This window comes from Maniola hyperantus, chromosome Z (genome assembly GCF_902806685.2).
Source record: "Maniola hyperantus chromosome Z, iAphHyp1.2, whole genome shotgun sequence".
NCBI lineage: Eukaryota > Metazoa > Arthropoda > Insecta > Lepidoptera > Nymphalidae > Maniola > Maniola hyperantus.
The window spans coordinates 8,485,308-8,507,290 of NC_048564.1; the positions used below are offsets into that span (position 1 = coordinate 8,485,308).

General features: G+C 36.3%; 2 protein-coding genes across 2 annotated transcripts; both read left to right on the top strand.

Moving 5' to 3' along the window:
- Positions 1–389: 389 nt before the first annotated feature.
- Positions 390–6,276, top strand: LOC117995721 (uncharacterized). Its single transcript, XM_069508815.1, has 7 exons — positions 390–399; positions 1,119–1,361; positions 1,647–1,889; positions 2,482–2,627; positions 3,765–3,939; positions 4,855–5,026; positions 6,066–6,276. The coding sequence occupies exons 1-7, from the start codon at positions 390–392 to the stop codon at positions 6,274–6,276; spliced, it is 1,200 nt and encodes a 399-aa protein (XP_069364916.1).
- Positions 6,277–8,824: 2,548 nt separating this feature from the next.
- LOC117995532 (probable cytochrome P450 303a1) lies at positions 8,825–20,090 on the top strand. The gene is made up of 4 exons (XM_034983534.2): positions 8,825–9,014; positions 16,988–18,048; positions 18,262–18,379; positions 19,714–20,090. The coding sequence occupies exons 2-4, from the start codon at positions 16,988–16,990 to the stop codon at positions 20,032–20,034; spliced, it is 1,500 nt and encodes a 499-aa protein (XP_034839425.1). The 5' UTR covers positions 8,825–9,014; the 3' UTR covers positions 20,035–20,090.
- The last annotated feature ends 1,893 nt before the right edge of the window (positions 20,091–21,983 follow it).

A 21,983-nucleotide genomic window follows, 5' to 3' on the forward strand; every position in this document is an offset into this window, starting at 1 on the left:
AGAAAAACCCTTACCTATGAAGGAGCTATACTTTATAACCAAATACCTGCACACATAGAAAAATTTACACTCATTCAATGCATTTAAAACTGAATTAGCTGCTTACATTATGAGTAATGCGAATCACTTTGACAAATGCATTGAATGAGTACTACTAAATGGCGAATATTTGTTAACTTTATTTTTAGAATTAAGTTCTCATGTAAGTGACTTTGTCTTTATGAGAATAAACGTCTTTAAACCTAAACCTACGTAGGTGTCAGCTAAGAAACTGTTTTAAGAATATTCCCCCCTAAGGGGGTGAAATGGGGGTTGAAATGGTATATGAAAATCCTATGTTTTTGAAGTTGAAAATAGGCATTTAGGTATTCTGGGTTCCGTGCCTTAAGATGAGACTGAGTAAGTAGGTAAGTGAGGCCTTTTGCAGCGGGAAAATTTCAATTCCCGGTAGAAGAAATTTGGAATTTTATAATTTCTAAATTTTCTCTGGTCTGGTCTGGTGGGAGGCTTCGGCCGTGTCTAGTTACCACCCTACCGCAAAGCCGTGCCGCCAAGCGATTTAGCATTCTGGTACAATGCCGTGTAGAAATCAAAGGATATGAGTTTAATAAAAACTGCCATACCCTTTCCAGGTTAGCTCACTTCCATCTTAGTCTGGATGATCACTTACCACCAGGTGAGATTGCAGTCAAGGTCTAACTTGTATCTTAATTTAAAAAACAAGTATACATGCTACTTTAACTTTATTCGTATTAATCTGTTCATTCACAAAATGTAAAGATGTCACATCACCCAGATTTCCATTCAACATTATTTTGTTTTTATTAGATGATTCTAGGTACCTACTCATTGTCTAAATGCGCTCTGATTGCCAACTTGCTTCGATAGCAGCATTCAAGTAAACTACTTTAATCGTGTCAAAGTAGCTTAACACTATATTAATCACAGAGAGGGTATTTATAAAATAAAACTTCAAAAAGTTTCGTGTAGTGCTAAGTGTAGGGCGTCATATTAATTGTGTTTAAAGAAAGAAAGACGCTCAATCATAAATTATTAATTTTTTCTATATATTCAATTGTGTAGTATCTAAAATAATAATATGTCTATCGAAAACGCAGGTCCGTCTAAAATACCGATCCCCGTTGATCCATCTATACGAAAGAGAAATCAGGTTAAGAAAAATGAACACCAGCCACGTCAACCTTTGGAAGAAAGTCGCAAGTTCGTGACTCCTGGATTGAAACCAGACAGTCGGGAACCAGGTATTTCCCGAGCTGCGAATGATGACGAAGCAGACGAAAAACACAGGCGTAGTGTTTTTGCTGATCATTTTGACAGCAAATCTCAACCTGACGATTTACGTAAGTGCCTTTTATTATTTAAATCCCTACCCATATTATTATAAATGTGAAAGTCTGTTTGTTTGTAGGTTTGCTGGTTTGTCTTTCAATCAGGTCGCAATGAAGCAATGGATCAACGTGATTTTTTTGCATGGGTATAGTTAAAGACCTGGAGAGTGACATAGGCTACTTTTTATCCCGAAAAATTGAAGAATTCCCACGGAATTTTTAAAAATCATTAATTTTTCTATATGTATATTAAATTGTGCAGTATCTAAAATAATAATATGTCTATCGAAAACGCAGGCCCGTCTAAAATACCAATCCCCGTTGATCCATCTACACGAAAGAGAAATCAGGTTAAGAAAAATGAACACCAGCCACGTCAACCTTTGGAAGAAAGTCGCAAGTTCGTGACTCCTGGATTGAAACCAGACAGTCGGGAACCAGGTATTTCCCGAGCTGCGAATGATGACGAGGCAGACAAAAAACACAGGCGTAGTGTTTTTGCTGATCATTGTGACAGCAAATCTCAACCTGACGATTTAGGTAAGTGCCTTTTATTATTTAAATCCCTACCCACATTATTATAAATGCGAAAGTCTGTTTGTTTGTAGGTTTTCTGGTTTGTCTTTCAATCACGTCACAACGAAGCAATGGATTGATGTGGTTTTTTGCATGGGTATAGTTAATGACTTGGAGAGTGACATAGGTACTTTTTATCCCGGAAAATCAAAGAGTTGCAACGGGATTTTTAAAAACCTAATTCCATGCGGACGAAGTCGCAGGCATCAGCTAGTACATAATAATTATTTGACCCAGTGTATCACTACCCATATCACTTGCCCATATTATAAATGCGAAAGTGTGTTCGTTTGTTGGTGTATTGGTTGGTCCTTCAATCAGGTTACAACAGAGAAATGGATAGGCGTTATTTTTTGCATGGTTATACTTGAAGATCTGGAGAATGACATAACCTACTTTTATCCCGAAAAATTGTAGAATTGTCGAGAAATTTTTAAAAACTAAATCCACGCGAAAGAAGTCGCGGTCATAAGCTAGTTACGCCAATAAATTGGTAAAGTAAAATTTTACATGTTCTCCCGGATATTTTTTAGTATTTCTTTTTAATTTCTTCCAGGGTTTAACTCCTATGATTCAACGTACAATCAAGACTACGGACCAGAATTGTTTGATTACCTGATGATGAGGGAGGAAACTCAACTCGTGCCAAATATATGCTCCTTAAAACGCACTGCTATAATGAATTTTCTCGTGAAAATCAACGTAAGTACCTACGTCTAGGTGTAGAAAAAGCCCTATTGTGACTCTTACAGCGTTATCGCTGTATTATAAAATGATGTAAAAATATTGATAAAATCCTAAAAAACTGTGATGGAATTACATTTCACGGTTAAGACAATAAATGAAACAATCCATACTTCCATACTATCAATATCCATACTTAATATTATAAATGTGAAAGTGTGTCTGTCCATCCGTCCGTCCGTCCGTCTGTCTGTCTGTCTGTCTGTCTGTCTGTCTGTCTGTCTGTCTGCCTGCTAGATTTTCACGGCTCAACGGTTTAACCGATTTTGATGAAATTACACAGAGATGGCTTACATCCCGGGGAAGGACATAGGCTACTTTTTATTCCGGAAAATCAAAGAGTTCCCACGGGATTTTTAAAAAACCTAAATCCACGTGGATGAAGTTGCGGGCATCATCTAGTTTAATATAAAATCTTATGTGGAAATGAGCAATAAAGGGGAAATTTTCTTATGTGAATGGTATTATTCTACTAACGCACACATTCTCAACTACTGACATTTACCCTGCTTCCTTTGACTGTTTGGAGCACACCGTCTTGAGTATATTATGGTGAGATCCTGACAAACAACGTTATGTTGACGAGGTTATGTTGACTCAAGTATTTTTAAAGAAACAATTGATTTGTTTTGAAATTGAATACAATTTTGAAGTTATTGTACAATGGTGGGTTGCAGCCTAGTAGGTACTAGGCTGCAATAGCCAAAGCGAACCTTAAATAGAAGAAATAACATTTAACAAGTAAGTAAGTACTCGTACCTATGGTTGAGCGAGAGGGGCTATAGGAGCCACGCTAGTTTCATATTATTAAAGTATTAGATCTGTGTACGTCGTTGATCGAGTCTGATACATTTTAAAGAAAAAGGAAAACATCGTGAGGAAACCTGCACGAGAGTTCTCGTGTTCATAATGTACTTCATAATGTTCTCAAAGGTGTCTGAAGCCTGCCATTCCGCACTGGCCAAACCCTTTTCACTCTGAGAAGTGACCCGTTCTCAGTAGTGCACCAGCGGTGGGTGGAGATGATGATGATAAAAATTGAAGTCTGTTTGTGTTTGATTCGTACTTAATCCAAACAATTATGTTCATATCCAGGGCCGGAGCGGAAATCCTGCAGCAGTGCAAACGGCAGCATGGTATTTCGATACCCTACTCGCGGTTGCTGAAGTCGAAGTAAAAACGTGGCAAGTGGTTGCTGTCGCTTGCTATTGGATAGCGTTGAAAATACACGGCAATTTATGTTCTACCAAGAAACTGGTCATAATTGGCGGTAATGCCTACTCTGCTAATATTTTGAAATCTGCGGAGAGATATATTTTGAAAAGATTGGTAAGAATAAATAACATAAAACACTTATTTCACCAGGACTATATACACCTATCTAATCCAATACAAATCTTATATCCATACTGCCGTACTATAATATTATAAATGCGAAAGTGTGTCTGTCTGTCTGTCTGTCTGCTAGCTTTTCACGGCTCAACCGTTCAACTGATTTTGACGAAATTTGGTAAGAGATAGCTTGCACCCCGGGGAAGGACATAGGCTACCTTTTATTCCAGAAAATCAAGGAGTTCCCACGGGATTAAAAGAAACCTAAGTCCACGCGGACGAAGTCGCGGGCATCATCTAGTTATAAATACTAAAGTATGTCTATTTGTCAGTTAATTTTTCACGAGCCAGATGCTTAACCAATTTTGACGAAATTTCATACAGAGACAGCTTGCATCCCGGGAACGGACATAGCCTACTTTTGGTAGACCCCTATTAGTTTCATGATCACCATGATTAACCCATCGCCGGCTCACTACAGAGCACGGGTCTCCTCTCATAGTGAAAAGGGCCATAGTCTGCCACACTGGCCATTTGCGTATTGGTAGACTTCACACACCTTTGAGAACATTATGGAGTACTCACTCAGGCATGCAGGTTTCCTCACGATGTTTTCCTTCACTGTTAAAGCAAGTAATATTTAATTACTTAAAAGGCACATAACTTCAAAGTTAAAGGTGCGTGCCCGGGATCGAACCCCTGACCTCCGATTAGAAAGCGGACATCCTAACCACTAGGCTATCACAGCTTCTATCCAACTAGCTTAATCGTGCTTTATTTTACAGGAATTTTCGATCCAACCAGTAGTGGCACAGGATTTCATACCCCTATTTGTCGTGGGTATGCGATATAGATAACTTTGTGGAAATTGAGACAGCAGCGACGTTCACCTACATGGCCGGCCTTATGCTGTACAAGTCCCTTAACTTGTACCGTCCTTCAGCGTTAGCAGTCGCTGCTATATGCACTGCCTTGTACGTGCTAGATAAGACAGAATTACTCGCGAAGCTCGCGAAGAATACTGTGTAAGTTATTTTTAAATTATGATAAGCATAATATGAATTTAATCATAATATAAAATTATGATATGCAAGCAAGATATGAAAATGCAGAGCATTTTTCAAGTTTTTTTTGTTTTCATAGGGCTTGTGCTAAGTAGAAAATGTATTTGTGTTTTGTTTTTTAACCGACTTCAAAAAAGGGGGAGGTTCTCAATTCGTCAGAATCTTTTATTTTCATATGTTATTTTTTATAATTATGTGCGATTAGAAACATTATTTTTTTGTTTGAAATGGTATACTTCCCAGATGGTCCCATGTATATTATATCTTCGAAGATAGATAAGGGAACTCTTTAACGTTTTTTGAAATCTGGTTCTCGTAAGGTTGGTGTTATAATATTTTACGTAATTTAAAAGGTAAACAAATCTAACGACTCGTTTAAATTTGGCGGGGGCTTTGTGTTATTTGGTCTCCTTTGTGTTTTGTTTTCACCAAACAGATTTTTAGGGTAACGTATCTCAAAAGGAAAAAGGAAACTTTAAGGATCACTTCATTGTCTGTCTGTCTGGCTGTCACGTTTATTAAGAAACCGATAGGGTTCCCTTTGACTTAGAATCATGAAATTGGGCAGGTAGGTAGGTCTTATAGCACACGTAAGGGGAAATATCCGAAAACTGTGAATTTGTGGTTACATCACAAAAAAATGTGTTCATGAACAAATAATTAGTATTTTCACAAAGAACCTAAGATTAATATAACAAGTGGGGTATCATATGAAAAAACCTGTACATTCTAAACATATTTTTATTTATTTTTATGCATAATAGTTTTTGGTTTATCGTGCAAAATGTCGAAAAAATACGTCTGTAGTACGGAACTCTCGGTGCGCGAGTCTGACTCGCACTTGACCAGTTTTTAACTTTACTCAGTGGGTTTACATGTGCGGCTAGGAGTCCACTGCATTAGTATCTCAAAAAACCCCTTACCATTAAGAGAGCACGACCTTTAGCATGAATTATTTATTTTTATTTTTATTTCATTTTAATATTGTTCTTGTCCTCAGGTATAAAGCAGCGATTGAGAAAAAGGCTGAGTTTGAGAATATATGTACTATGCAGACAAATGCACTCTGCAATATTACATTCCCAAGTTACCAATATCGAGCCTTATTGGAAAACATGAAAGACCATACTTTGACTGAGAAAATATTAGTTTCTTTAAAAGACCATGCTTTGCCGGAGAAAATTTTAGCTTCTTTACACAAGCCTACTTAAATTACCTGCCTTTAAAGATAATCTGGGTCGTATATTAGTACATTATTGTGGTGTGGCAGATATTGGGAGAATTTTTGTATTACAAAAAAAGGGCAATACGCGCAATTTATAACTTAAGACAACGCGATTCCCTTCGAGAGAAATTTAAGGAAATAGATATCCTTACAGTAGCCTCGCAATATATTTACAATAACATAATTTTTGTAAGACAAAATATTCTTAGTTTCAAGAAAATTGGTGATCTACACAATAGGCTAACTAGAAATCGCAATAAGCTTGCAGCTCCTACCTTTCGCCTCAGAAAAGTCCAAAAGTCATTTTAGGGTATGGGTATAACCGTTTATAATAAAATCCCGCAAACTATTTTGGACTTACCTTTACTAAAGTTTAAAAAATCTATTAAAAGTATGCTCCTGAAAAAAGCATATTACACAATTGAAGATTATCTAAATGATAAAAGAGCGTGGATTTGACCTACAGCTCGTTCCAGCAACGCACAGGACTGCAAATACTTTTTAACCGACTTCAAAAAAAGGAGGAGGTTCTCAATTCGTCGGAATCTTTTTTTATGGCATAATATTTTGTATCAAATATTTGAAAAGAGCAACCGCCGAGTTTCTTGCTGGTTCTTCTCGGTAGGAATGGCATTCCAAACCAGTGGTAGATGCATCCGACGATTCGAAAGCACTTTTGAAAGTTTACTTGAATAAAAAATATTTATTATTATTATTTATATATTATTTGCTCTCACGCCCGTGTACAAAATTATTATTATTATAGTACAAGTGTGTAATGTTGGTGATTACCGCTGAGGCGCCATTGAGACCAGAGTCGTTAGGTGAGGGTCTTAGGATAGCCGAGGACGGTAATCATCAATACACACGTGTATCATACGACGTTTTTCAACACACTTTATGAAGAAAATAATAGGTACTAAAATACGCGACTATGAAGTTTCGATCATGATGGCTTTGGCAGATAACGCTTTTATGTTACCTGTTACCTGCCAAAGCCATCATGATCAAAACCATTGGCATTAGATCTTCAGCCATGACGTACTGACCTTCTGCCAAATATCTACTCTTAAATCATGAGTTGAAGAATGTCGTGTTTGCTATATTATTTGGTTGTTCTAGTAGTATGAAAACTCTCTGGTAAACAGTAAATAAAATAAAATGAAAAAATTGTTACCGTAAACTTCTAAGCGTAGGACTGGGGAAACGTGCCACTTTTGTAGGACTATGTGGCCATTTCATTGTACAATTAATATTTACTAGTACTTAGTAGAATAGAATAGCTACCTCTATCGAGAATTTTCACAGAGCAAAACTTGGGCGTCTCGTCAAATGGAACCTACTCACGAAGATCCAGCTTGTTATTAAAGAAAAGAAACACTTGGAGGCTGCTGGACTATAAAATTTAATTTCTGAAAAAGGAACTACGAAACAAAAAATGGGAACAAACCTGATATTTATAAATGATTTAGAGAGAGCCAGCGTGGCCAGACCTTCCTTATTTAATAAAAGCTGAAAGTTCTCTGCGTATTGTCCCCAACATTGGGAGGGACGTTTCTTTGGATGTTTGTTTGGATCATGGTGGCTTTGGCAGATAACAGGTAATAAAGGTGTAAAAAATCTTACGTCAAAGTATAAAGTCCAATTTTTTGTATATTCTTCGGAATAGTATTAGAAATCACGTCATTCTTTACCAGACACTTAGTATCGTGGCAAACCCCTAACCTTTAAACTTTTAAATTTTAAGGTGTTGGGCAGGGGGTTCCTGGTCTGGTCTGGCACGTGCTGGCTCTTAGTTCATTATCAAAAATAGTCAGCTTTATACTGACCCTGTTTTGTAATATTATGTATATTATACATTATAGAGCAATATTCCACCTATGCACTTTTGCTCGTACTTATTATAGCTCGTGCTGATAGAATTATTGTATTTTGTAGTATAAGTTGTTTCTTTTGTTGAATACCCCATTTATAGCTAGTGTTTGCCCACGACTTCCATCCGAGTGGATTCATATTTTTTATAAATCCTATGATGAAGCCTAACGATGATTCGTTGAAATCGGGTGAACTCCTAAGTAGGGCGTTAAGAAGTAACAAACGAATAAAAATCAAACAGGCTTTGTTATACCTATTATTAGTATGGATTTTGCTAATAAGTAGTATTAAATCAAATATGAAATAACCGGTGATAGTTAGATAAATAGATTATTATGTGCATCTTAAAATAATGACAGAACTTCATAAATACTTAAAATTACTGGAATGTAAAAATGTAAAGCGCAAATGCAATATGTAAGTCACTTCAAATTTGTTATTATTATTTATCATTCGAATCATTCTTGGACACAATGTATCCATTTGAAGAGACCAATCTTTTTTCTATTTTCTTAGCTTTTGTTTATATATAATTAGGTTTTAGGCTTTTGATGATTTCATATTATTATTATATTTCGTCAAGAAGTGTATAGTTGAATTTGCGATCATGTTTTGCGATCCCTCCTTCATTTTCCCCACCTGACATTCCGTTTCCTCATCGACCACAACAAACTAACCCAGTACCAGTTTGACTTCACCGCGAGAAGGAAAGGCCGTGAAAACATCCGAAACAATATTAATTAAATCTTACAGCCTGTGGGCTGCAGTACAGTATATTTACTACATGCTGCTGAATAGCACTTTCGCCGAACACGGTGAAAGTTTGGACCTTTCCGACATTCATTTAAGGTAAAAAAAATAGTTTTTTTGTCATTTTGGAAGCTTTTAAAAATCATATTAAATTTTATGCCTACCTATTTTATACATGTTACTTCAGCTTATATGAAATAAAATAGCAAAATTATAATTTCGTATACCATGTTGATAATTTTTTTCTTAAAAATAGATAGGTAAGTACTTGTTGAGAAAATAATTATAGTGTGTACCTATACAGAGAGATTTAAATATTATTAGGCTGCTTGGCAAAATTGAAAAAAAAAATTATGATATTATTGTGTACATTATTAAAAATATTAATATGTAAAATGTTCTATTTTTGTATTTGATATTTAACCAACCACCAGAGTATACTATATCTATCTATCTACCTACCTAGCGAATTCATTAAAATCCTATTTAAAATTCGTAAATAAAGTGATGCATTATGTATATATTTTGTTCATACCTGAATGTGCGGTGAGGTATATCAACGAAAACGCTTATGATCCACGGTGTCCGCGGCGTCTGAACTAGCCCTAATTATTCTAAAGTAGTTTCATAATAACCCGGTATACCTAATAGATATGATCATTTTACATAACTGTGCGACATTTTGAAACGGATATTATATAACTAATACACAAACTAATATCTAATGTTAATAACGGAATCTAAAGTACCTTATAAAAGTGTGTCTGTCTGTTTGCTACCTTTTCAGGGCCCATCCATTTAACCAATTTTGACGAAATTTAGTACAAAGACAGCTCGCATCCCGGAAATGGAATGGATTTTTAAATAACCTAATTCCTTGTGGAGGAAGTCGCAGGCATATATTAGGTTTACAGAGATAGCCTGCATCCTGTATGAGGATGTAGGTTACTTTTTATCTCCAAAAGTTGACGAGTTCTACTATGATTTTAAAAAGCCCTAAATTTATGTGGATGATGTCGAGGGCATCACTTAGTTCTAGTAATTATAATTATTATAATTTCTGTAACGATTTCGTTCCACTTAATATTTGAAGTGTATCGTATAGGTACGAGATATATTGAAATGGCAATCGGGGAGGGAACGGCCCCGCACAGCCCCTGTGCTAACCCGGTGCGGACGAGCGCGGGTGACATGCGGGTGTGCGGGGCGTCCCTCCATCTCATACCCCGATAGCCATCTCGACCTGTCGCGGATTACACCTAAAAATAACATTTAATACAATTGTTGGTAGATAATGTAAATAAAAATATCATATTCGAATAATCATTATGGAAGTTACTAATTACCTATTATTGATTTTTATGTTACTTAATGAAGCGATAATTACGCGCATCGTTTCATATTGAAACTGTTATAATACAAGTCAATGCTCTTGCATGTAGAAATTTAGGCATTTCCAAATAATTAACATTTTAAGAAATAGATAATTATACATTATTTTGTTAGTTAAATTACACTGACGTAATTGACCTAGTAACCCAACTTATAGTATAATATTATGTATCTAGTGAAGATGGTAGGTTTTTAAAATAATAATCATTATACAATAACCTTGTAATACTTAGACAACATTCGTGAAAATTTTTAGTTTATCTAATTATTCTAATTAGGTACATAGTGCTAGTGTAGGACTAATAACTTTATGACTCCTGTACTAATAAACGGTCGATTGTTGGCTCCTTTCAACACAAGACGTGTAAAACATGACGACCTCGCTGGTGCAGTGGTAAGCGCTGTAATCGTATTAGTGGGAGGCCCCGGGTTCGATTCCTGGCAGGGGTTTGGAAATTTAAAATTTTGTTCTAAATTTCTGGTCCGGTCTGGTGGTAGGCTTCGGCCGTGGCTAGTTACCACCCTACCGACAAAGCCGTGTCGCCAAGCGATTTAGCGTTCCGGTACGATGCCGTGTAGAAACCAAAGGGGCATGGGTTCTATAAAAACTGCCATACCCCTTCCAGGTTAGCCCGCTTCCATCTTAGACTGCATTATCACTTACCACCAGGTGAGATTGCAGTCAAGGGCTAACTTGTATCTGAATAAAATTAATCAAAAGTGCACTAAACAGCCAGAAGGGTTAGACATAAACAAAGTAAAGGTGGTGAAGGTTGTTATAATCTTTTGATATGCACAAAATTTTTTCCTATCCATTGGTATCCATTTTAAATAACCCAGAATATAATAACCAGATAATAATAAGAAAACCAGAATATAATAACAGACAAAATAATGTTTAAGTATATTTAAAATCTCTATAGCTACTTATTTCTTAGTAAAAAATTCAAGTTACTTTTTTGGGTTCTGTAGTAGAACAAGGAGTCCTTAAGTTTCATCCAGTAAGTACTATGTCTATCCGTCTCTAAGTCTGTGTATCACAGCTATTTTAAAACGAATGTAAAGTTGAAATTTACAGATTTTAAGTACATTGAAAATCAAGATGCGGCTGTCCAACATCTGTCTGCGGCGGATGTTGGACTTCGGTCACATTGCTAGGAAAAACGCGAGTAGCATAGAGAAACTGTTGATCACTGGCAAGATCGGAGGAAAGAGGCCCCCGCGGATGAAGTCCGAGACGTCTCTTTCCTCCGTTGTGGTTGTGTTGGTGCGACCAGATGCGAGAAGCGGTCGACACACCCTTCTGTAATGCCTTCCAACAGGGAAAAATTGCGCAACATTGTGAATAAGGCAGTGATGATAATAAGTCTATGGAATAAGGTGATATCTCGAGGGAGCCACGATCCTTAAAATTGAGGGACCGACGCGTAAAAAAAAGCATGTCAAGCTGAAACTTTTTACGGATGCATAAGTATTTAGATTTTGAAAAATGTTTCAGGGTAAGTAGGTACTTATCGTGAACATGAAAAGTAAGAATAAAAACAATTTGACATATTCCTTCCTTCTTAAACAGTTTAAAAATCTACTGCTTAGGAGATAATGAGCCCAGCAATTTCATTATTTAATTAATGAACTTAGTATGAACTCTTGTACCTAGACCCAAAGAAATATAATTTAGGTAAAATTACGATGAGTACAAAATTAAAAACCATTGAATTAATCGTTATCATTAATCTAATAACAATCCATTAGTTAACCGATGAAATGGCTGTCACCATTTGAATACTGGTGTTAATATGATAGTAGGCAGTGAACTTCAAGGATAGATCCCTCACCAGTGCATGTACCTATAGGTAACACTCGAATCCGAACTATTACATTGTACGAATTTTTATATACTTATCTTATTTTAAGTGCTAGTATTACGGCCTCAAAACATATTTTTTACATACTCTTAAACATGAATCATTGTGGCAACGCATAACCTGTGACACATTTTTAATGCTACTCCGTAGAAAATATAAAAAAATTGGACTTTATACTTTGACGTAAGCTTTTTTGCACCTTTATTACCTGTTATCTCCCAAAGCCACCATGATCCAAACAAACATCCAAAAAAACGTCCCTCCCAATGTTGGGGACAATACCTTAAAACCTCGATAACTACAAAACGACTTTTCGTGGATTGAGTCCTTTCTGCTAAACTACGTCCACTATAACTTGTAAGATAAGAAAGTCATCTATATTTCGAGGAAATATTCTTACTCTATTTTATACATAAAAATTCGTACAATGTAATATTTAACTTAGGTTCGTCTAGTTATAAATTTTCATACAAAAAGCAATAACGTTTTTCTTCTCGTAAAACTTAGTCCAATTTTTATAATTTTAAGTTTTAATTTGAAAGAAATACTTGGCTATGTTAAAACTTACTAGCATCTAAAATTTACAATCAAGTAAACTAAGATACTTAAAAAAACGTACGAGCATATTAGGTATATTAAGGTACCTATACTGTTTTTAAAAATAAAAAAAAATATTAGCCATATTAAATGACTAATATTCCCCTTTCCTCTCCAATTGAGCGTCAGGCTTGTGCTAGGAGTAGGTACGACAATAGTGCAACGAATGTGTAGCACGAACGAATAGTGAAGCAGCTAGCTGCTGGACGCAAATAGGTATTTTCGAAAATACTAGTATTTTTGAAAATACCTACTTGCGTCTCGTTTTGTCACTGGAAGATAGTCTTAAAAAAAAACTTTTTAAAAATCATGGAACAGGTATCATTCATTTTTAACCGACAGCGTGAATACTAATTTTTATCGATAAGTAACAAATTTGAAAAAAAGCGTTCTTTCATCCGAAGTTTACTCACTTATACAATCTAATTAGGGGTAGAATTTTCTAAAACACTTTTTAGTTAGTGCCTTGGTCATAAAAGGCACCAACTGTCACAAGTTTCAAGTCGTAGGCATTGATGATCAGTCAGTCGGTCACTTAATCAGTACCTACAAGTTTTTTATATGTTAGATTGATTACTACATTACTTGATTTTAGTAATGCCTTCAATACTGTGGACTTTGATATTCTACTCGCTGTATTAAGTTCTCTTAACATATCTCCTGAGGTAATTAGCTGGTTTCAAAGTTACTTGCATGGACGCCGACAACGTGTACGAGTACAAGACTCATCTTCTGATTGGTCTGTTGTCAGGGCCGGCGTCCCGCAAGGTGGCGTGTTGTCTCCTCTCTTGTTTTCCATTTTCATCAATTCTATTTGCTCCCATATTACTTCTCTCTACCACCTGTATGCAGACGATTTACAGATCTATTCACAGTGTAAAATAGAAGATTTGCCCGACACTATTAATTTGGTAAATGAAAATCTTTTACAAATTTCAAAATGGAGTAACTCATTTGGCCTAACAGTGAATCCAAAGAAGACTCAGGTGATTATTATCGGGAGTCCAAAATTAATGTCTCGGGTAACATTAGCACAGCTGCCGCCTATAATGTTCGATGGGGTTCATATTCCATACAGCAGCAAAGTAAAAAATCTAGGCATTACTTTTGACCAATCTCTGACTTGGATACCACAAATGAGTGGGCTGAGCAGAAAGATGTTTGGTGCAGTCGGCTCTCTCCGAAGATTGCGTAATGTTCTTCCTATTCCTGCTAAGGTTGCGCTGGCTCAGTCTCTACTTCTACCAATCCTCGATTACGCTGATACTTGCTATCTTAACCTAACTGAGGACCAACTGAACAAACTTGAGCGGCTTCAAAATCTTTGTATAAGGTTCGTATTTGGGCTGCGAAAGTATGACCATGTCTCCGAGTACCGCCGTAAGCTCAAGTGGCTCCCGATTCGTCTTCGCAGGAATACTCATATTCTTCATCTTCTTTACTGTATACTGTTCAATCCCTCCATTCCTCTTTATCTTAAAGAACGTTTTGAGTACCGATGTGATACACACTCTTTTTCTCTTCGTTCTCAAAATAATCTACGCCTGAAAATTTCTACACACTCCTCTTCTTATTATGCTAAATCATTTACTGTTACCGCTATACTGCTATGGAATTCTCTCCCCTTGGATATCAAACAGTCTCTATCACTATCTATTTTTAAAACAAAATTGAAGCTATTTTATTTATCCTCCATTTGATGTGTTTATTTATTTTTACTTTTAGTCCACTTATCTGTCGTCTATTCCTCTCTTATTTACTGTTGTATTTTCATTTATATATATATATATATACATACGTATATTATGTGTATTTACTTTATTTAATTAGTACACCCCTTCCGCTTTCTTTAATTTTTATAATATCCTCTACCCTAAGGTTGCCTGGAAGAGATCGCTATTTTAGCGATAAGGCCGCCTATTGTACATGCTGTATTTGTTATATGTCTATTGTTTTTGTTTTGGTGTACAATAAAGCATATTTTACTTACTTTTACTTACTTTACTTACTTTAGATGTATAAATAAATTATTTTCTAGAAATTGCGCAAAAAGAAAAATTATTGCATATTTTATTATCTTCGTCGATCACATTTTATATTTTATTACAACGAAACTTTGTATATTTTATTAATGCTGAATAAGCCACAACTAATACTCCTTTTATTAAGGGTATGATAAACAGTCAGTTGTTTACTACTTAGTATTCCAATTCTATAGTGGCAATAGAAATACACTTTTTATGAAAATTTCAACTCTTGGCCTATTATGAATCACGAGATACAGCCCACTGACATACAGACAGACGGACGGCCAGCGGAGGCTTAGTAATAGGGTCCCGTTGGTACTTACTCTTCGGGTATGTAACCCTAAAAATTATGGTACACCGAATAATATAATTCTTCTAAGGAATTAAAAGTCATTCACCAAACACAATATTGCATTTCTAACCACAATACACGACGCTACCGGCTTTCGTGGAAAAACCAGTTCCAAGCGCGATAATGTGCAATTCTTGTGTTATACAACACTATACCTACTCATATTCTTTATATAATCGGCCGGCTTCGGACTTAAGGCGTCTCCATGCGCAAACCAGTTGTTGCTTGACGGACTCTGTTAAAAGTCTCGCAAATTGCTATGGAGCTGGAACCATGTCTCATTAAAATCGAAATGACGTCATTTTGAGGTCAACTGCAATAAAAATATACCATCAGCTCGAAACTTCAGTCTAGTGCTGACGTCACTAAACTGGCGGCCTCGCACATTAGCAATTTGTGGCATTTATAATATTATAAAACGCGATATAGTCAAAACCAAAAACTCATGCATTTCTATTCTAAAAAGTGAAGTAAATGTATGATTGTTTGGTTTGAGTGATTCACGCATGTAGTGGCACAAACTGCATATAAGATTGGATGGCGTTTCGCAGCTTTGGATAAAACGTGCGATAAAAAGATAACCGGCCTAGTGCGTGGCGGGGCCACGCGCAGTGTAGGGTTCCTTAGTCACAACTTAGCCATGATAAGTTTCCTTTAAAATTGATTATATATGTATACTACTGCTGTGAATTCCTCCGTTCATATATACTACGATTTGGCTGATAAAGAGGGGGGACACTTGACTCTAAAAAAAATTGCACTTTAAAACATCATATTTTACAAACGGATCTAGAAATCGAAAAATGATGTTCCCACACCCACAGTATGTTTAAAATACGACGATACCCCAAACTATGGGGTAGACGAGAAAAAAAATGTTTTTTTTGATTATGATTTATACCTATTTACACAAATTACAGATTTCTAGCACTAATACTTAGTCTCTGAGATTAACTGAGGACGGACGGACGGACGGACATGGCGAAACTATAAGGGTTCCTTGTTTACTACGGAACCCTAAAAGTAAAAATGGTGGCCCGTCACCAGGTACAAAACACATAACCATTAATTACTTTCATCGCGCAATCAGAATATCCACAGTCGAACTTTACTGACTAGTTAAAAACCCGTCGGTCGATCGATATGTGAGTCATCATCATCAACAACAACCGATAGACGTGTACTGCAATTCAGTGGCTGACCTCTTTCTCGAAATTGGACCTACCTAACTGGATAGTTTGCCTTAGGTATACATACTCGTCTACAATTTCGAGTGCAAAGCTCACAACGAGATGGGGCGGGACATAAGCATTAGACATCATTTTCGTCTTGTTTATGTTCATTTTTCATGTCGCGCCAGAAGACTCATTGAATGCTCATTGGTGACGAAGTGCTGGACAATTCTAAACTTCAAAGTTTGGAACATCGGCGCAAAGTTGCCTGTCTATCGGTATTCTACTAAAATGTCTCTGTCTACAAGATATATTTTGGAGTGTACCCAAGAACTTTTCAACCTGGTTCCTCCTTTACCTTTCTGCTATCGTACTACAAGGCATCGCCAGCAATCGGCGAGCGATTTGCCTCCTCATTTCTAATTCAAACTGCTAGGATTCGGAACGCCCTTGCAGCATCAGTTTTCCCCTCCAATTGTACCTTCGGGTACCTATATAGGGTACCTTCAAGTCTAGAGTGAATAGGCATCTTCTAGGCAAGCGCGCTCCATCTTAGGCTGCATCATTACTTGCCACCAGTTCGATTGCAACCGGGCGCTAATCTATTAAGAAAATACACTGATGAACCCAAGAAAACCAACCTGATGAATTAATTTTGTTTTTTCAGATGTGGCTAGCAGTCCTCGTGATTGTATCAATTATTGGCCTTCTCCTTTATTTAGATACTGTCAAACCCAAGAAATTTCCTCCTGGTCCCAAATGGTTACCGATTGTAGGAAGTGCCATTGAAGTGAACAAAATGCGCGAAAAGACGGGATATCTTTATAAATGTGTTAGAGAATTAGCAAGTATTTACTGTGTTGGAGCACCCATAATTGGTCTTAAAATAGGAAAAGACCAAATTATTATGGTTAACACTGTAGAAGCAAATAAAGAAATGCTACATAACGAAGATATCGACGGACGACCAAAAGGGATCTTTTATCAAACTAGAACTTGGGGTAAAAGAAGAGGAATTCTGCTCACTGACGGAGAACTATGGAAAGAGCAGAGAAGATTTCTAATTAAACATTTAAGGGAATTCGGTTTTGGTAGAAGAGGCATGAGTGAGATCGCATTTTCTGAAGCTGGTCACATGATAAGCGATGTACTGGAAATAATGCAAAACAACAATAGTGCAGTCATTCCAAATATGCATAGCTTTTTCAACACTTATATTCTTAACACGCTATGGACAATGATGGCTGGTATTCGCTACAGGCCAAGCGAACCAGACATGATATTGTTGCAGAATATTTTATTTGAGTTATTTGCCGCGATTGATATGGTTGGATGTGTGTTTAGCCATTTTCCAATTTTAAGCCTGCTAGCACCAAAATCTTCGGGCTACACTGACTTCGTTAGAACACATAAAAGAATTTGGAAATTTTTACGCGATGAAATTTCAAAACACAAATTACGATTTGACCCAAAAAACGAAGATAGAGATTTTATGGATGTTTATATAAGGGCCTTAAACGAACACGGAGAAGTGAACACGTACTCTGAAGGCCAGCTTGTGGCCACTTGTATGGACATGTTCATGGCTGGGACGGAGACTACGAATAAGAGTATGAGTTTCTGTTTCAGTTACCTAGTAAGGGAACCAGAAGTTCAGAAAAAAGCTCAGGAAGAAATAGATAGAGTCGTCGGTAGAAATCGAATGCCTTGCCTTGATGACCGTCCTAAGTAAGTTAATAAAGATTTTTATCATATATATTTATTAGGTAATAAATCATATTATTATTAATACTATCCGTCCCGGCTTACTCACGTGTGTAGTCGGGCTAACGTCGACTACACACGTGAGTAAGCCGGGACGGATAGTATTTATAATGGAAATCACTCACGGTAGTTTAAACGCATATTATTATTATTATGAGATTTATATATTTCTTACAGCATGCCATACAATGAAGCAATTGTACATGAAAGTATCCGACATTTTATGGGTAGAACTTTTGGAGTGCCACATAGAGCTTTACGAAACACTACTTTGGCTGGATATAATATACCTAAAGTAAGTAAAACACATGTTCATCACTACTCATACTATAAAATTACGAAAGTTAGTTTGCTGGTTTGTCCTTCAAACCAGCAAACTAACTTGAATCAAGGTAACATGATTCAAGGTCAACGGGAAGTACCTACCTACACACAATTTCTTGATAAACACGACAGACGGACAGACAGGCAACAAAGTGATCTCATAAAGGTTCCTTTTGAGGTACGGAACCCTAAAAAGGATATTTTTCTTATTTTACTTTCCTACATGGTGACGGTAACACTAATGGTGACGTTTTGTCTCATTTTACTTCCTGATCTCAAAATAATCAGCAAGGTTTGTTGATTCGTTCCGACTAATCAACTAACCTTGCTGATTATTTTGAGACCAAGACGGTCAAGCGTGCATTGCGATTAAGAGCTTTGGTTCAAAACTATTTTATTATTTATAAAATAGTTATTTTTTAAAAGCTGAAAGTTTATCTGAGTAGGTATTGTCCCCAACATACGGAGGAACGATCAGAGACTATGGCTTTGGGAGATATAAGATAATAAAGGCTAAGTATCTGGCAATGCACGGCGTGATTTCTTATAGAAAAAAAAAGTTTATACTTTGACTTAGAAGAAGATTATTTACACATTTATTACCACTTGTTATCTCCCAAAGCCACCATGATCCAAACTTCATAGTTGTTGATCGTTCCTCCCTTTGTTGAGCCAAATATACTTTATCATACGCAAAGAAACTTCTGAAAGTTAATCTTTTATAAAATACCGAAGGTGTGGCACGCGCTGACTCTTAGTCCATATCCTTTATCCTTATGGTACGATTACACCTAACGAGTACATTGGCGAGTCAGTGTCCTCGGCCGAGTACTCGGTTGGTATTTAAACACTTTAACGAGTGCAATTTCGCCACAATTTCTCAGCCACAGCACTGTCTCGGCCGAGTGACATTTTACTGTCTCGCTTCACTACTCGGTAGGTGTAATCGTATTGTCAATAAGAGCTAGCCGTAAAAATCCACCAATTTAAATTTTAATCTATCAAAAATTTTGATAGATTTGATGGATTTTATGATTTTGATAGATTAAAATTCTATGTAGTTCTATTATAGTTCACAGATTTTACGCTACACAGAGCTAGCTCTAACTTTACCTTTCTAACAACACTTCATGTAAAAATTGATTTTTGCGTGATCCGTAGTTTCTCTGATAACTTAACTTAAATTCCTTATCAGAATAACCTCCATATTAAAGTCTTTGTTGTGTTGTGTTTGCTTGGAAATGAAGTTAACTTTGGCTTACTTCATACATACTCATCTAATATCCTCTATTATCTCATTTTCAGGATACAATGGTGGTCAGCAATTTTCCAAATATGCTAATGGATCCAGAACTTTTCCCGGAACCCTATGGATTCAAACCGGAGCGGTTTATTGTGGACGGCAAGCTCAGTTTACCAGAGAACTTTTTCCCTTTCGGGATATCCAAGCATAGATGTATGGGAGACGTATTAGCTAAATGTAATATGTTTATGTTCATAACAACTATGCTTCAGAGATTCACGTTCCTGCCCTCTCCAGGGGAGTCCCCGCCCTCTCTTGACCATGTCGATGGAGCTACGGCATCTGCAGCTCCTTTTAACGCTTTAGTCGTAACAAGAATGTAATTCCTTATTAATACAATGTGTGATTTTAGAAATATACTTTATTTTCGTATTCATGAGTCTAAAAAATTATTTATTTATCATACAAAATTAGTAAAGGAGACATAGGCAGGGTCATCACTTAGAGGTGTAGCATAATAATGAATCTCAATCAAGTTTCAATGCATCAATGTATCCATCAGCCCCCCAACTGTGTAAGGATAAGGTATTCATTGTAATCAACAGCAAGTTCTGTCTCTTGGTTTCACTGGACGATTCACTGTTCACATTTTTTCACATCCAATCAAGGAACAGAACTTTTTCTGCCAGTACAAACGCAAGCACGCTGTGTATGAATTAGGCTCTATTCTGCAGGTCAATTCTGGGAAAACCTGCATCAATCATTATTTTAATCCGCAATTTTGCGAGTTTCGGCCAATTAGACGTGATTGCGATCGTCACACTGTAGCTGTATCGAGTAAATCACATAACTCCGAAAAGTTAGAAGTATGTGCCCGCTATCACGCTATTTCATTGAAAATAACTTACAAAAAAATTAAAATAAGTTTAACTGGGCACGCAGTACGCTCGACGGAAGTTGCCGGCGCACGCGGGTTTACCTGTTTGCATGTCTAATATTAATTGTTTTAGAATTATCATACTCCTAATCTTATTTATTTACGCCCAAAGTTGTCATGTGTTTAAATAGGAATCTTTAAAGGTTCGTAACCATATTTCAGTCAATATTTTTTTCAATGTTTTATAATAGACAAGACAAACCGATATAATCAAGAAACATTTATTTACTCTAGGAACATATCTCTAGGTATATATAAAAATGAATCGCTAAATGTGTTGCTGATCGCAAATCTAGAGAACAGGTGAATCGATTTCGCTAATACTTTTTTTATTATATTCCTTGAAGTACAGGGATGGTTCTTACGGAGAGAAAAATTTAAAAAACTTGAATCGACTGTTAGGCGGTACGAAGTTCGCCAGGGCAGCTAGTTTATAATAAGTACTTAGTTTTGCGCGTACGTCTACTATCAAATTTTGTATGAAGAAAGCACCGAGCTGCGCCCTTCTAAGTGATGTTTTTACAGTTTTTGAATTAGGTTAGTCTTTTTGAATGGGAAATATATCATAATAAAATAATTACACATTCACCAAGTGGTATTACAGGTTTCTTATTCTATATTAGCACTATAAAGTTCCATCAATGTTCAAAGTTTTTACTACCTAATGTTAAGAGAATGGGTGAAACAATAACGATAGAGAAACACAAAAATGGAGAACTTCACGGTTTTTTCACAGCACACTTCAAATTTTCTCTTTCTAAAACATGGTCAGAGAATTTAGGTTATTTTCATACAATGGGTCTTAAAAAACTTGGACCCAGTTTGCATCAATCTACGTAATTTCTACAAGTTTATTAAAAACAAATATTGCAGAAATTGGCTTGCTGCAATTGTCTACACTGTCCAAGTAACTTACCTGACAACTATTGCTTGTGGACACTTCGCTTTATGTTAGGAAAGCGCTGTTTAGCGACAAAATATTGCCTATACCTACATACTTACAGAGAAATGTTACGTTCAAACCATGTTCAAACTCTCGACTAGTCCAGGCCAAGAAAGATTCAGAGACTTCGTCAGTAGATAAACCTACATCGTTAACGTATTTTCATCCACACCGAGAGATGGCAGTATACGTGACGTGAAACAACCCTATACTATATTTATAATATGACCTAGTTATTGCACTTATTAAGGTTTGTCCAAAGAATTTGCAAGTACTACTACGTATGTCTCATGTACCTAAGATATTATATATTACACATAATATATTCAACGGAAGAAACACGCCTCCATATACTTTACTTATATTCTGAGACAACGGTAAATGACAAACGACTGACACACCTAAGAGATGCTTTGTTGATAATGATTGGAAAGTTACATAATTATAGGCTA